Source organism: Anser cygnoides, chromosome 7 (assembly GCF_040182565.1).
Source record: "Anser cygnoides isolate HZ-2024a breed goose chromosome 7, Taihu_goose_T2T_genome, whole genome shotgun sequence".
Taxonomy (NCBI): Eukaryota; Metazoa; Chordata; class Aves; order Anseriformes; family Anatidae; genus Anser; species Anser cygnoides.
This window is the reverse complement of record NC_089879.1, coordinates 12,311,284-12,327,820: the sequence shown is the minus strand read 5'-3', so window position 1 is coordinate 12,327,820 and position 16,537 is coordinate 12,311,284. Positions and strand designations below refer to the sequence as shown.

Below are 16,537 nucleotides of genomic sequence, written 5' to 3'. Positions count from 1 at the left end.
AGCAGAGGACTTGAGACTCCTATGCCATCAGTCAGGTCTCTTGTAGCTGCACTCTGCTTGAGAAAAAGGGAAAGAAACTGTTTGAAAAAAATCAGACTTTCTTCTGTAACCTTTGCTGTTGCTACTGAGCTGAGCAGAGGATTTGATTAAGAGGGAATCTGGAGGGAAGATTTCGTCGGAGATCTGTAGAAAGATAAATCCAACTTGCTGCTTCCAGTAGGAAGGGATTCCAGAAAGTATTACATGTGGGGGCTGTTGTGATGAAGGATGCTGAGCTCTATCCATATTTATCTTCCCTGCTTTTGGGAAGCAGGGCTTGAAAGCTGACTATCCAGCTTGTGCTTACTAGGGTCTACCAGAAAAGTGTCTTTTTGAGAGATCAGAGGGAAGATTTCAAAACTTGGTTTATCCAAGTTGCCTAGGTACCCTGAGAAGATACCTAGAAAAGACTCGGAAGTTTAAACAGTTGTCTGCATTCTGGTCTTACCTTGCCTTTTTTCTTTTTTTCTCTTTTTTTTTTTTCTTTTTATGAATATTGCAATAACTGTTTGTGGTGCAGCCGATTTTATTATTGGCTGTGAATTTTATTGCAAGACTGATGTGTCCTTGTGAGTTCATTGTACTATCGCCACTCATGTAGCTGTGCAAACTGCAGTGTGAAAACCTATATGTGGACTCTTCAGAATAGGATCCATGAAATTAAAATGGCTCTGTGAAAATAATGACTGCACACAGAAAGAAAAGTAAAATTTAGAACTTGATCTGACAAGAAAAATTACAAATATGGTTATTAAGTTAGGAAACAAAAATGATTGAGAGGATATTGGCATTTGCTATAGTGAGCTGCACTCCTGGATCATCTAATCTAATTTCAAAACCATCTGGAAGTGATGAATAGCTGTGACTTTGCGAGAAAATGATCAATCTGCTAATGCCATCAAGTGACTTTACAATGGACAAGAAAACGTGTGTTATAGGAATTCCCATTTTATCCCAGCAGATGATCAGTTTATACCCTGAAGAAAGACAGTTGATTACCCATATCATTATCTTCGTTTGCAAGACTTAAAAACGTTATTAACGATCACAGATTAATCAGTGTCACTTCCTTCTCCCATCTCCCTCCCTGCCAAAGGAGTACTATATTCATTAGCCTTTGGACTGCTGCACGAATTCACCTAAGCAGCTCACAGAGGCACAGCATTGATTATGCTGCTGATACTTTCAGTGTGAGCTGAGGTCTTTCTGTGACACCTGAGTAGACAAATCAGGTGATGAGAACATCTGCTTAGAGTAATCTTACTCAGACAGCATCATGTGATTTATTGGGCCTTTGGAAAAGGATGGCTGTGACCTGAGATCGGTTCCCAGCAGTCGCACGGTGTACTCAGGAGATTCCTGGCAGGAGCCGTAACACACAGAGGAGGCACTGGGCTCTGGGCACGTTTTGTGTAGCGCTGGCTTCCTAGGGCAGACATTACTCTCGTTGGAGTCAAATACTGTTTCTGGACAGGAGATCAAACATTTGCTAAAGAAATGGTTATCTTTAGTTCTATTGTGTAGATAGGGATATAGAGGCAGAACAAGGGATGTGCCTGTCATCAGTCACCCCGCAGGCCATGGGAGAGCTTGACATTAAACCAGGTTTCCCAAGTCCCAGGTGAGTACCTTACAGACTTCTCCCGTTCTTTAGGAAGGAGATTGCTGAAGAAATACAAAGGGGGCTAAACCTTGTCTGTAATGCTCAGACAAGGTGGATGGAAAGGTAGGGACGTGCAGGGAGGAGGACTAGAAAAAGGTCTGATGTCTGGAGACTCCTCTGGGCTCTTTTGTTTCAAAGTTAGTATGTAAAAGTCCTGCCAGAAGGAGAGAGAATGAGCAGATCATGACAGATGATTTCTTTTCCCTAAGTAAAAGGACAAGGGTTGCCTGATGACAATGCAATCCAGACATCCTCATCTAGAGGCTAATGTACTTTGTTTCTTGCGCTTTTAAATAAGGACAGATGGATTATAGCTCCAGTGCTGTCCTCCTGCCAGCAGCTGGGGTGTGCTGTACTGACTGCTCATGCTAATACTGGGTTGCACAGCCAGAGGTGGGGTGCTGTGCACGCACTCATTCCTCAGACTTGTTCATTTTTGTGTTAGGGAAAGCCGTGACATATTCTGATTACCTGATTTTATCTTGTGTGGATTGACAAAGCGTGTGGCCTCTGCACCTTTTCTGTTCAGCCTGGCCCTGGTCCTGCGTGGGGCAGAGGGTGGTATGGCTCTTCAGCTTCTCTGGGGGCTGGGAGGACTCAACCCTGGCTTGACTGCAGAGTTTACTCTAACAGATTTTCCACTGTTTGGCTACAGTGAGTGGTAGAAAGCAGCTTCCCAGAGCAGCACTACTGTACTTAGAAACATTTCACATCATTCAGGTGGTGCTACAAGCCTCTGCTCCCGAGGAGAGCCTGACCTCGTATGCTCGCTGTACATGATTTCCCTGTTTAGTGATCCCTTTGACCCAAACCTGTGAAATTTCCCCCACTAAAAGTGATCAACCACCTTCTTACACCATCACCCAGCTATGTGCAGCTCACATCCCCTTCTAAATCTTTGTGTTCTGCTCTCTGATAACCTATGCCAGGCAAAGTCTGTCACCCTGAACTGCCACAGACAGTACTTGTTGCATGTGTTTGGGTCCTGCATGTTCCATGCGATGTTGCCCACATTTGTGTTGGATATCTCTTGTTGAAAATCTACTGTTTGATAGGATAACTGATTGAAATGACTGGACGTGTTGTGTTATCCAGCTTCTCACAAAGGGGCAACACCTGCCTCTGTTGGGACCACAGACCTGTTAGGAAATGCTCGGATTACTGATAGTTGCCAGTATCTTTTCTAGAAGACTGAGGCAGCATCTTCAGGTTTCAAAGCTGTCAGAAATTGGTTGCCTTTCATAAGTACTTCGAAGAAGAGAGAGAACACTACATGAAAAAACAGCATTAAAAATTAACGTGCTTTCCTACTACCCTTCCCAGGTGTCTTACACTCCCTTTCATGTTGCTGGGATTTCTTTTGAAGCAATTGTCATGTAAAGTGGTTTGGGAACACTGGCAATAATTTTTTTAGAGACCAGATTTCAAAAGATTTGTTTTGTCATTCAGTAAGCTCTTATTTTGATAGCACTTTGTATTAGAAAATAAAAATAATAAAAAAAAATCTCTCCCCAACCATTGCCTTGTGCAGTTAATGGAGAAATCAAGCCCAAGCAGTAGGCCTGCTTCATAATTATATGTTCTGCAGATTACTTGCTAATTGCACTTGGCATTACTTCCTAACTATGTTGTACCATGTCATTTGTAGTGGTTTTCCTCTTGTGCTTTGAAGGAAGTGCCCATTGGGCTGATGAATAATCCCAGGACTGTTTTCCAAAAGCTGAGAGAAAAAGGTCTACCATGATTGCACTGCAGGATTTTTATTGCAGGATTTTTTTTTTCTTTGCATTCATAGAAACTCTTCCCCTGTACCATCTCCCATCTCCCTCCTGACCTGGAACCTGGCAGTGGCGCAGCTTTCCACGAGCAGTTCAACATGGATTGCTCATCAGTGAATGTGGCCAACATTTTGATTTTCTACTCTGTGGAAAATCTCTATGTCATGACATTCAATTTCAATTGGATGTGGGAATAAACCATTTCCTTCAAATTTCATCTGTGTGAGCAATTCTATGAAAACTGTTTGACCTGTTATCTTGGGAAACAGAGCAGAAACTAGAATTTTCTTAAATTTGTTTCCAAATTTGTCACCATGGGAGCTGCTGTCTGCTTTTAATATATTATTGGTGTTTTAAGTGCTGATAGTTTTCCCCATCCGATTAGCAGCAGTAAAACAGAGCCTTATATCTGAGATGATCCATAGGAGTTGCACTAATTTGCATCAGCTGAAAATCTAGATCCAGATTTTATTGGGAAGAAGAGTATTCTTTTCTTTATAGAAAGTTTGCTACTTTTCTTGCTCTTTTCCCATTCACAGACAGAAGTACAGCAGCCCTGAATCATCACCCAGCTGCCCTGCGGCTGCTATTCCTAGTTAACAGGTCAGCCAAAAGCAGCTGAAATAAATGCTCCAAAGTGGCTCTTAAAGACTATTTATTGTTTAGGAAAAAAATCAGAAAGTGTTTTTTGTTGGCAATTGTCTGCCTTTCCAGTGTCATATTTCATCTTTTATGTTTCCTTCATTTCCAGTCTCTTGCTCCCTGCATCATCTTGCCACTCATGAGACAGGATAACTCTGGCTCCTCTTCCACTCTCCCTAATTGCTGATCTGTGTGTCTCTCAATTAGATTCTGCTTCCTTGTCTCAGTCCCTTTCCATCCAATTTCCATGTAACTAGTGACCTCTTTTAACGCTAATTCCATCTAAACCTTAATAAAAAACAATCAGGAGGTTACACAGCCCATTTGGTTTTCTCTAAAGTCGTGATTGATGTTTAATTCATGGAGAAATGGCTCATCTCTTACTCCCCATTCATAAAACCTAACCCCACCAGCACAATTTGCAATTGTTCTGTTGCTGCTTGTGTGTTTTCAGCCCTAACAGCTCAGCCTGCACACAGGAGCTAGTCTTGCTTTACTGCTACTTTTTTACAGATGGCTTCAGATCCAGATTTCATAATGGGCTTTTTTTTTTTGTGGGTATGTGAAATTCTCAGCATTTTCTTTTATTGCCTCAAAACCTGTAACTGTCAACAAGTGATGGAGATACCTTTATGTACCGTGTCCTTCTGTAAGTGTGTGCACTGAGCCAGGCTCTCTAGCATGGTCTCACCACTGTTCCACATAATGTAGGGCCAGGGTAGCCTGACTAATGGGGACAAAAATCCAAACCAAGCAGTCATGATTTTGGTTTCCCCTGGTTTCCCTGAACTTCATTGCCTGAAGGGAATTGGAAAAAAAAAGGTTTCTCTGCCAGGAGGTTGTTCTTCCAGCTTGTACTTACCAGCACTTCGTGGGTCCTTCCATTAAATTACTGCTCCTGTCGTTACCCGTTAGAGGCACAGATGTAAATAAAGAAGAATTTTCAGTGGAAGCAGAGGGCAACCTTGCTTTGCTCGCTCTCTCTCTCTCTCTCCATTCCTGTGACAAAAGCACGGTTTCTGGTCAGCTGAAACATTACTGTTCTGGGTGATTTTACTAGTTTCTTTTGCTTGCTCGGACACTTCCTTTGCAAGCATTTTTCTTTCACAATAAAAAAAAAAAAAGCAACAAGATTGCTTTCAGGTTTTCCTAAAATAAGCAGTCTACTTGTGATGACACTGCAATTATATTTTCCTTCAGTATTATTAACTAAAGCGTATATTTGGCTTGCTCTCCGTGTAGTTTTCTGTTGTCTATCTCCTTGTATGGTTAATCTATAGATTAAGATGCTATCTATTACGTGTATTTTTTTGCTTTCATTTCAATTTTAGGTATTCAAACATAAACTGTCTATTCTGTAGGGCCTAACCCTGTTAAAACCTGACTTCAGAGGTCCCCAGGGTACTTTGTGGGTAGCAAAATGAGGTACCTTTTAATCCTCCTCACCTTGTTGATGTCCAGTGAAGGAAAAATGCTTCACAAAGGAGTATATATTTGATGTTTTTTGTAGCGAAGATGACCTTAGCATTTGCTTCCATCCTTTGTATCTTCAGTCATCTCACTGATGGGCACAGCTGAGAACAGAGGGAATTACCAGTCTTGACAGTTATCTCCCATTACAAGCATGAAGTCTTTCCTCTATATCCAGACCAGCTCAATACAGACAGCTTTAACGCATGCTTGCTTCATATCATGTCCTGACAGTTTACTATGGAAATGATAGAAAGCAACTTGATTTAGCCATGAGAAGACATTTCTATTTCCGTGCTTGGGCAGCTTGTTTGAAACTACCAACGGGGATGGATCCAGGTGGATATAGCTGATGCTTTTCCTGTGAGCAATGCAGGAACTATGCTTGAAGATCCATTTCTCATACCTAGGCAAGGACAAGGATTGACTCTATGGCCTAGAGGTGGATGAGGTGTTGTCTTGTCACCCTCAAATCATCCAAGGTTTCCGGTAGACCTGTCAGGAATGGGCAGTATTGAATGGCATAAAAAGCACAGCTATCATCAATGCAGGGAATGATAAGGCAAAAACAATGCAATCCATCAAGAGCATACTGTGTAAGTGTAAAAAGCCTTTTAAACACTTTCAGTGCAAGGTTATCGGGTCAGTATATACCACATTTGTAAGTTATTGTGTATTTAAAAAATTAATGAAAGATATAATTATAGCAGTGTTACCAATGACCTTTTCCAAAATGACTCCATCATGAATCTGTAAGCATTTCAGAATTGTTTTCTGGGTTCCTAGTAATTTTGCTGCAAATTAATGACATCAAGCCCTGGCAATAAAAGCCTTGCCTTTTTTTTTTTTTTTCCTCAAAAGAAGAGATTGAGAAGCATTTTTTCATTTCCTAGCAATGGTTTCACTGTGAGTGGTGCATAGAGCCAGTTGAGAAGGGGCTGTCCTATTAGCTAAGATTTTATGTGGTGTTTTAACTGCTTACTCTGAGGGACAAAACAAAATCTATCCTGTCTAAAGCCAGTAAATTGCCATTCCATGGCTTAGTTCGGAGAACCGTTGTTAAATTGAGCTCATTCAAAAACCAGACCAAAATAAAAAAAAACACCTGACTGTCTAAATGCCATGTGGGCTCTTGTATTTATTGCTTCTCAAGGACTTCCAGATCAGGCTGCTATGAATGGAAAAATCAGAACATTCTCTTCATTTTGACTTCCCAGAGTAGGACCTTGAACAACCAGCTCCCTTCTTTTGTCTTCTACCCTTGTAATGAGCAATTAAGAGCTCTCAGTTAGACCATGGTAGGCAAGGTTATTGAGGCAAAATTCATAGTACATTGTGTCCCCTTTTCCTCTGTATCATCTTGATAGTTTAGCTCTATTTAGGAAAAAAAAAAGTTGCTAATTTAGTGAACAAACTAAGTAAATGGGAAACAAAGATACGTAGGAATTGGATAAAATAAATGAGATTGTATCTTCAAAGCTATGGGAAGCCTTGCCAGTTGGGACAGAAAAATAAATTCCTGGCAGCCCTTTTTCATTCTCTCTCCTGGGGTCTTGTTTTGTTTCTAAGAGAGGCTCAAAACTGAGAAAAATCATGTCAGACTGCTGAGGTAATGAGTACGCAAAACTTTTCTGTCCTCGGCTAACAAGAAGTGGTTATCTCCTGTATGCTGTCTTCTGTCTTGCCATTCACAGCCCTTCCACAGATCAGCTGTGCAGGATACAGAAATCCAGATGTACCTACCAAAAGCACTTAATGCTGAGCACTTCTTGAGAGGTGAACACCAGCAATATAAATGTTTGAGCTCTCTGCCTAGCTTTCTTGGTTGGGCCTGGCAGCCCTAGAACAGAGATGGTAGAGGTGGACGTGTGAATGCACCTTGGTCGCTGTGGGAAAATATCCAGTGAGGTAGTTCACAAAACTGATGAAAGTAGACTTCAACTGCAACACCTGATTTTGCACATCAAGGTTTGTTCGTGTGATGGTTTGTTTAGCTTAGTTCTAATTCCAAAAAAGATGAGGGTTTTCATCGCTTCCCAGGGTAATCTGTTTGAGAGTTTGGAACTGTTTGGAGACCAGAGCACAGCACTTCTCTCCATTTCTTTCATTTGCTTACTCTCGTAGAAGTTTCAAACCCACTACAGAGTCATCTTAAAACGTAATGTAACCTTCGTTGTGTGGGCTGATCTCTCCATCTGAAAAGTACCACCGGCAGCTGGGCTGCGTTCATTATTAGCGAGCAGTGCTGACAAGGTGCAGTTGCTTGCTAGCTGCTGCGTATATGTAGCTCTCGTCTCTGAAGGCTGCGCTGCAATGCTTGATCAGGCTCAAGAAGCTTTTTATTAGCGAGGGGGGAAGTTGCCATTTTAGGAATGAGGTGACCCAGAACTATCTCTGCAGCGCAGAGGAAAACATTCCTCTCTGTTCACACTCCTCTAATTACATTTAGTGTAGTATTGTTTCATCTAAATTATAGCAATTATATACAAAGATCTTCTTTGAAATCATTTAATTAAAGAGTAGCTAATGCTCTGTGCTTTTGGAATGTTAATATATTGCCTTCCACTTAGGAAACCTCGTTTTTTCCATTAATTATCATAGAAGAATTTCAATGGCAGAGGATTTTTAGCTTGTTCTAATAGATTTAAAAAGCAAGTGATTTTGGTAGCTTGATTTTTGTAGCACAAAGAAGCTTTTTACTCTTTTTCTGGACAGTAAGCTAAGGTTGAGTCTGAGGAATAACGTTTTCCTTGAGATGCTGATGAAGTGTTGGGTTTCTCCAGCCCCGTTATCTTCTGAGTTCAGGCAAGTGTTTGTGTTTGATTATGTTCTCCCCTCCTCTTGCTAGATTTTCTGTGTAATGCACAGGCAGGTCAAATCCTGAACAGGCATAAATCTGCTGGACTAAATGATTTCTGCCTGCTGAGTTGCTGCCTTGCAGGAGTGACATTTCAGTCATGCTTCAAATCCAAGACAAACAAGATTCATGGGAGAGCTGCCTAGTAGTGCAATAATGCCGTGACCAGATGAGCATCCTACAAGACCATGTACTGAAAGCAGTTGTGGCATAAGAGCCGGTGAGATTTAGCCAGTGCCAAGGCAGAACTGGGAGCTATGCTGGAGTTAGAACTCCTCCTACTGGAGCGTGGTTTCTGGGACCTCCTGCATCCCCCCTCTGTTTCCCATTCTTTCCTTCTCACAAGTGCCCTGGCACCTGATATTGCTGTGGTTTCTTTGCTTTGATTTTGGTTCACAATGTGCCTTTTGTGTTGAGGAACGGGTTTTGCAGTTTCTTCTGTAGCCTTTTCTGGATGTGCTGTTGCTTCTTATCACTGGTACCCTACACCTGGGACTACAGTAAGAACTGTTCTCCAGACCAGAGTCAGGAACAGTCTACCTAATAAATCCATTCCTACAGACAAGTCCTTCCCACCTACCCATTTCTAACCTGTGTACACATCTGTCGCTGCTTTTTCTTGTTTTGTGTCCTTCCCCTTGTCAGCTCCTTAGAGCTTGTCTCCATGAGGCAGAACTTGAATGTAGAAAGATGTCCACAGCAAACCCACAACCCCACTTTCTCTCCCTGATACCCACGAGCTGAGACAATTTTCATGAAAAACAGCCTAAGGCAGATGAATTTTGGCGCAGGCTATAGTGTACGAGAGGAGTAGTTTGAGCAGTGAGGGGAGAGCAAAGCCAGCGACACTGAGTGATTACTGTGTAAATTAAGGTGAACTGGAGTAATGCTGGGGCACAGTAGGATCTGGATTGCAGTCAGGAAACTCAATAGAATTTCTGTACTTTATTTCATTTTCATAGGAATATTTGAAAATCATCTCTCTCCCCTCTCTTTTAGCCTGGAATAATTTAAATCAAAAACTTTAATCTCATAAGTGGCTTGGTTGAAATGTAAGTTAGTGAAAGATTTGGTGTAATGAAAAAAACACTCTTTTTCTGCTCTGTAAATTTTGCAGTAATGGTGATACAATGATATTGCTGTATGACTGTCAGAAAAGATTTGGGTTTCAGTACATAGAGAATTTTGAAATCTGGAACTTGTATTTTGAATGAGTTTTTAGGTTCTTTTATAGATTCTTTTTAGGTGACCAAGAATTTTTGTTACAGTGACAAATCAACTTGATTGTTGTGTTCTGTTGCTTTTGTTGTTTATGTGGACTGAGGTGTTTCCCCTGCTGATGAGAAGTTGTAGCGTTGTACATGGCTTTTAAAGTCTGGTCACCCGTGTCCCTGCCCTAATCTCCTCCTATTACACACCTCTTTGGAAATCCAGCTGCAGTTGATTGAAAAGCTTCTCTGCTGAGAAAATCATGGCTGGCCGCGGGAATAGGGGGCTGTTACTTGATCAAAAAAAGAGCACCCTGTAACACACATGCAATGTTTCTGCATGGGTGGAATCTTTTGCTTAGGTACCTGGTGTTATTTCTTAATTAAATCATGAATTTACTATGATTTTTTTTTTCATTTTTTCATTTTTTTTGTCCATGGCATGAGCTTTCTACATATAGATTCCCTTAGTATTTGTGGTGATCTGTACCACCAGTGCTTTTTGTTGCTGTGGTCCTTCTCTTCCAGACGCTTAAGTATGTAGCTTTCCCTACAGTCGAAGGAGGGCTCTATAGTTGGGAAGGCAATTAGAGAGACCTGTGTTCAACAAACAACTCTGCTGCTGGTGGTGCTGTAGGTCCGAGCTTGGGCAGAAGCCTCTGGTGCTATTTAATTTTTACATGATCTCTTTCATGATCCCATTTGTAACAGATCTGTGCCTCGGTTGTAAATTACAGTCTGAGTCTTTCCCCCACTGTTTCTGAGTGCTGACCCTTCAGCTCCAATTGCTCCTGCATACAGCTTTACTCAGTATGAGCCTTGCGTTCCTCTGGAGTTGCATGGGAAAATGTGCCATTTTCACCCTGAAAATCAACTTAGTACTTAGCTAGGTGAACCATGGACTGTGATCAGTGACTGATGATGATGTGTGACCTGCTCAAAATAATTAAGAAAAACCTCTACTGATAACCTTACAGTGGTGACAGTATAATTTCATTCCTACTGGCTGCAGCCAGCTTTTACTAGTTAGAAGGGAGGCTGCCACCTTTGCAAGTTGCTTGCTTATGATCCATATCCCAAATATGTTATTTCAGGTGCTTCTCTTACAATTCATAAGTAGTAAATTTGTGCAACCAGAAAGTTCAGTAGTACAGAAATTGAGTAAGCTAAGAAAAGCTTGATTTTGAGACACCCTAAACATATATTCATCAGAGTAGCTCCCTTGGCATTAGATACATTACTTTCTAGAGTGGTTTTTTATTGTTCTGAGTGATACCTAGATATTCGCGTTACACTCATGACCCATTGTGCTAAGTACAGAAGACTTGGAAGACCTTCCGACACAAGCTGCACAGAGATCAGGAAAGGGCTAAATAATTCTAGGATGTAACAGGATCAGGAAAGTGTTATACATGACTGAATAACATTTTCTGACATTAAGCTGCATGGCAGTGTGTTGGTTTCTGCAGCTGAGATTCATGAGAAATGATTTGCTTAAGGGAAGCGTATCCCTGTCTGACTCTGGTTCCTTCTTCCCTTTCTCGTGTGCAGAGTTTTTGGACACTTCAGTCTCCGTTCTGAATGGCAGCTGGTCAAAGTGGACTACAAGTCTATTTTCAGCCGGAGGTGTAACAAAGATGACTACCAAACCTGGCATTTGCACAATCAGGTACTTGGACTGTGTAGGGAGGGGATGAGGGGGACTCCTTTTCAGATATTCTGTAATGCCAGGTAGGAATACACTTGTTATTTTTGCATCCATCAAGCCACCATTCTAACCTGTTGATGCTTTATTTCCCCTGAAGCATATGCATGAATAAATATGGGGCCAGTCTTCTCCAGGCAAGTTAGGAAGATTGTTAACTTCTCTTTGTGTGAAAATATTCCATTTTAACAGCTGGATCTTTTCGCCCTCAATGCTCAGGGCAATGTAAAACCTCACCTTGCGATTGAATTGTAGGAGGCATTGAACTCTTTGTAGCTCTGTCAGTGACTCAGGAAAATAATTTTATTTCACTTTGCCTCTATTTTCCCTACTCAAAAATGAAAATAAAAACATTTATTCATCCTTCAGGTACTGCAGGTGTCTGTAAAACTCTGGGGAGTCCTTGAATAGAAGACACCAGAGAAGACCAAATTATTTCATTTTATTCAAGGATACATGCTTTCTTTTTCATATATTCTGGCTTATTTTCACAGTGGATATATTTAGGTCCTGAAGCCACTAGAACTGAGGGAGTTCAGTACTCTCTGAAGATTACTTATGGGTTACTGGCCAGCAGTATGATGTCCCGCTCCCTGCAGGGGAACCGAACTGTAGCCAGAACTATTGGCACTGTGATTTTCCTGAATAAATCCATGAATTAGAAATGAGCATTAATTAGGCAAGGATGTATCAGATGACTAAAATCATAGAAGAGAATAAATGAAAGTAATTTAAATGAAAGAAAAGGGAGGACATGTGTGTAACCAGGCAGCCATCTTGGGAATTGCTATTAATGGGAAAGAAGTATTTCAATTAGGCCTTGTCTTCTTTTCTTATTTTTATGCAGACAAATTATTTCTGGCTCAAAGAAAATTGTGTTTATAACAACTCACGAAAATGTCAAACATTTATTTTATATTAGCTACTCCTAGTAACACTCTTGAAAACCTTTGTGTGCAAAAAAAGCCAGACATAACATGCCATCAAAATTATTTGAGGTCCATAACAAAGCCAGGTCTATCAGGGAAAGGAAAGGGGAATTTGTGCCTACCCTGGGTTTTAGACTTGGGCAGTTTTTCCTGCAGTTGATGTTGTCTGATGTGGAAGAAACCTTGGGGTATGTCCCCACTGCCTTTTCAGGATAATTCATAGGACTAGAGACACTGACAGATGCCTTCTGAAATATGATGTAACCAGGTGCTGGCAATGACTGGGGTACCCAGCCATTTTGGGCACATTGTGGCTAGCATCCCAACTCGGTGCTGAACACAGTGCACTCATGGGTCCTCCCAAAATGCCTTTGAGTGGGCAAAGCCACAGAAGGGGACTAGACTCTTAGCTCCCCACTTTCCATGTGGTAATTGTATGCTTTCATTGTCTTTTGCATCTTTAGACAAAATGCGTGGTTTAGGGCCTGGATGCCACTACAGCTCTCTGATTTTCTTTCTCTTCTTTCTTCTTTGGCTGTCAAAGGGGGAACCTTGTGTCATGGGAGAGAGGAAGATCTATAAAAAACGCAAGCCTGGAGCCCAGTGTTCTCTAGGTCGGGACTATTCCCGAACAGTGGTATCTGAACCGTGTGTCTGTGGTCAAGGAGACTTTGAGTGGTGAGTATGTGACTCTGGTAAATTTTGCAGGGCTTCTTCTTGTAGCATTGGCAGTGGTTGAGCTACTGCCTTGGGCAAAAAAAATGTGTGGGGAAACTGGGTCTTATGCAGCTTCATGGTTGTGAGTGTACCGTATAGCACAACTGTGATCCTCATACCTGTAATGTGAGGGAGGTGTCCATGTCGTTTGCAGGGGAGGCTTGAAATCCAAGCCAGGAATTCAAAAGTAAAAAAATGCAAGTATTGATTGACATTTTAATGTCCATCATTTTCAAAGAGTGACAGCTAGGACTTTTCTCTTTGGTCCGAAGCATGTCCTTTACAGAAGAAAAAGGGAATTTCTCTGTCCTCACTTCAAAGGTCACTGAATACCTAGGGAGCACGCTAGCAAAACATACACTTTTTAGATTATTATTCCTTTGAATTCCAGGGAACCATTTGCTGCTTTTTCTCAGTGTTTTATTGAGAAATCTCTGAAAATGATTCTTTAACATGTCTGTGCAGCCCGCCCTTGTCAGATGTAGCCACTTGCTTTGCATAAATATTGGTGTTTCCAACTTCATTGGCCATAATTTCTAAACTGCTTTAAGGTCATTTTGAAAGCAGCTTAAAAATAAAAATGGAGAAAGAATGAACCACTGTTTGATATTTCTTGTACGCTCAGGGGCAGGAGTTAGGGGAATGCATAACAGCCCAGGATCTCTGAAAAAGGAGTTCCTATGGGGAACCCATGATAGACAATACTTCAAAGATTTAAGACTGTCAGTAGCTGTGATGTTTGAGCCTGAATGATCAGGATGACGTTTAAATGAGGTTGAAAATACCCTGAGAAAAGATCAGCTGAGAAAACTGGTTTTCATTTTTATAGGAGGTTATCAGGATCAGTGACTGATGCAGTATCAGTGTGATTCATGAAAACTTCACTTACCTTTGAATCCTGCATTAAGAGTTGTGAAGCATGAGATCTGCACACTTATTTGGATCCAGACTAGCCAAGACTCATGGGTCTTTTCAGATCATGGACACGCTGATATACTGCAAAAATGAATAAAAATATAGACCAAGGTGTTTTCTTGAATTCTGGAGTACTTTGGCTTTACAGGATGTTCAGGGATATAGAACAGAGATTTTCATCTTATCTGGATGGATGCTTAATTTGTTCCTAATGCCAAAATTACATCTGGGATTCCTGAGCTTGACTCGGGAGATCTTTCCCCTTTGTTCTCATCATGGGAACTTGCAAGATGAACAAAGTATTTTGCCCTGCAATGTCTGCCCTTGGCATTGGCATATGCCTCTGAGCTGTGCCAAGAACTGATCTCCAGAAATGCTAATTTCTTTGCTCTTTTTTTTTTTTTTCCCCCAGCTTTGTGTCTCACCAGCTTTATAATTTCACAGTGAAGCTTGTCTTTTCTAAGCTGTAAGTGGAAAACTGCAGTAGCTAAATTGGCCTTAAGTGCTGTTCTGCCTTGAAAAGGGTTTGCATCAAAATGCACCTTTTCATTTAATTGACCTGCTCCTTGCATACGTACAGTATCATTTTTGCTTAAGTTTCCCAGTAACATGAGAGAATATTGCTGTTAACCTTGTCAGTCCTGCAGAGGAAATGCAGTTAGAGGACAGCAAGCTGGCTTTTGTTTCAGATTCTGCACTGCCAATGGAATCGTTAACTGGCTTCCAATTGTAGGATTGTTACAGCTGGTAATGGAAAATCAGAAGAACCAGCTTCAATTTAAGGGTGAGATTTGATGCTAGTCTGCAGGGCTAATTGGAAGAAGGTAGTTTGAAAAAAAAAAAAATTAGTGCTGTAAATGGGGTGCTAAGCTTGAGTTATCTTAAAGGTGATTTTCAAAAAGGAAGAAAGGTGGACTCATGGGCTCTGACTTTTGACTTCTAAAGGATGAGGCAGTTCTTTAGACCATGGCAAGATGCACATTATTCTAGGATATGATTCATCTGCCTTCTTTTGGATGTCCGCGTGAGAATGGGAGGTGCTGAAAAACACATTTTTGCTGACTAGGAGAAGGCTCTAGAAAGGGAGCTTATGAAGATATGTCCCCAGTGTACGTATCTATAGCTGGAGAGACAGCTCCTATTCTTTCAGTTGGTGCTTTTGAAAAGGGAAGATGTCCACTCAGGCTTTTCTGGCAGGATTTTGGCCTGCCTCTGGTGTGTGAATTGAGCATATCCCATGGAGATTCAGAGAAAGGAGGAAGGTTGGCAGCTGGGGTTGTGTGCGTACCCTGAACAGCAGGTCCCAAAACATTGTCTCCACACTTCTCCAGTAAGTAGGTTGGGAGGTTTGTTCTGGTCACAGAGCATCCCACCCTACTACATTTGATTGCACCTGTCTTTTGAGAGCTGCGCCAACAGAACAAATGTCTGTGGGAGCCCTACGGCGCAAGCTGTGACAACTGTGCTCCCTCTCTTTTGGTCACAGAGCCCTTGTTGCAGTGATACCAGCTTCCTGCTGTTAGATATAAGGCTGATATGAATTTCAGGGGCATAAAACATAATCCAGGACCCCAATTCGACAACTGCTCACAAGTTAAGATTGAGGTGATTCTGGAAGCCCTCAGTCATTTTAAATAGAAAATCTTGGTCTTTTTTTTTTCTTTCCTTTTTTTTTTTTTTTTTGGACAGAGAATGGTAGAAGGAACTCAGAAGTGTTATTAAAATGCTCACTGATCTTTATTTTCCTTCCCCTTGCTTCTTTATTTACTCTGTCAAGATAGTTTTTCTGAGAAAGACAGCACAGCAGCTGGACTTGATTATTTCCTTAACTTATGCAAACCCTGGGGCTTAAGAGAAGGAAGGTGGGCAGCATGTGAGGTTTTAATATACATTTACCAGAAGTTAATGAACAAGCACAGAACCTTGAGGGCATACAGCAATGTTGTCTTTAATTTTATTAAATATTTATGCAGCTCTTTTCTTCTTTAGGGCAAAGTACAGCTCTCCTGAATATTTTTAATTACCAAGTCACTGCCAGGCATTTTTGACTGTGCAGGTCGGACCCACTGAGAATGATTAAATTGAATGTTGAGGGAAAGAGCATTAGGGAATCTCTGAACCTTTTAAAGTAGCTTGCAGATTTTTTGCCCTCCAAAAAAAGAAAGTAGCAGCTGGGGACACTGGGGACATAGCACAATTTTGTCTTACCAAAGGTCTTCCTGGAGACTTTCTTGCTGGCAATTCAGACATCGAATAGGTGAAAAGATAAAGCTCAGAGTGTCCTAAAGGGCAGAGAGCGTTTTCAAGGCAGTGGCTACTGCAGTATCTCTGTTTACACAAAGGTTTAATTTGTTGGCATTTTTAACCTGCTTTGGGCAACAATCCAGATTCCCTTTTTATTTGCCCCTTGAATCCATCCTGCCAATAAGGGATATACATACAAACCTGAGCGAGAGCCTGTTAAACCTTTTGGAAAGCTTTGAATTAATCCTATTACTTCATCATAATATTGGCATGCAAAGGCATCTATAAAAAAAGAAAAAAGTCTTAGATACAATTATTTGTGTTTTCACTCTCTGGTGCTCTAAAGAAGCATTGGTACTCTGGATTATTT

At 41.2% G+C, this 16,537-nt stretch overlaps 1 protein-coding gene across 4 annotated transcripts in view; it reads left to right on the top strand.

Moving 5' to 3' along the window:
• Nucleotides 1-16,537, top strand: part of SORCS3 (sortilin related VPS10 domain containing receptor 3) — a 307,083-nt gene that overhangs the window by 257,119 nt on the left and 33,427 nt on the right. For all 4 annotated transcript variants that reach the window (XM_013174527.3, XM_067000505.1, XM_067000506.1 and 1 more), the window contains exons 15-16: nucleotides 11,209-11,326; nucleotides 12,836-12,969. In XM_013174527.3, the coding sequence (XP_013029981.2) occupies nucleotides 11,209-11,326; nucleotides 12,836-12,969 (252 nt within the window). The remainder of the gene's footprint in view (nucleotides 1-11,208; nucleotides 11,327-12,835; nucleotides 12,970-16,537) is intronic.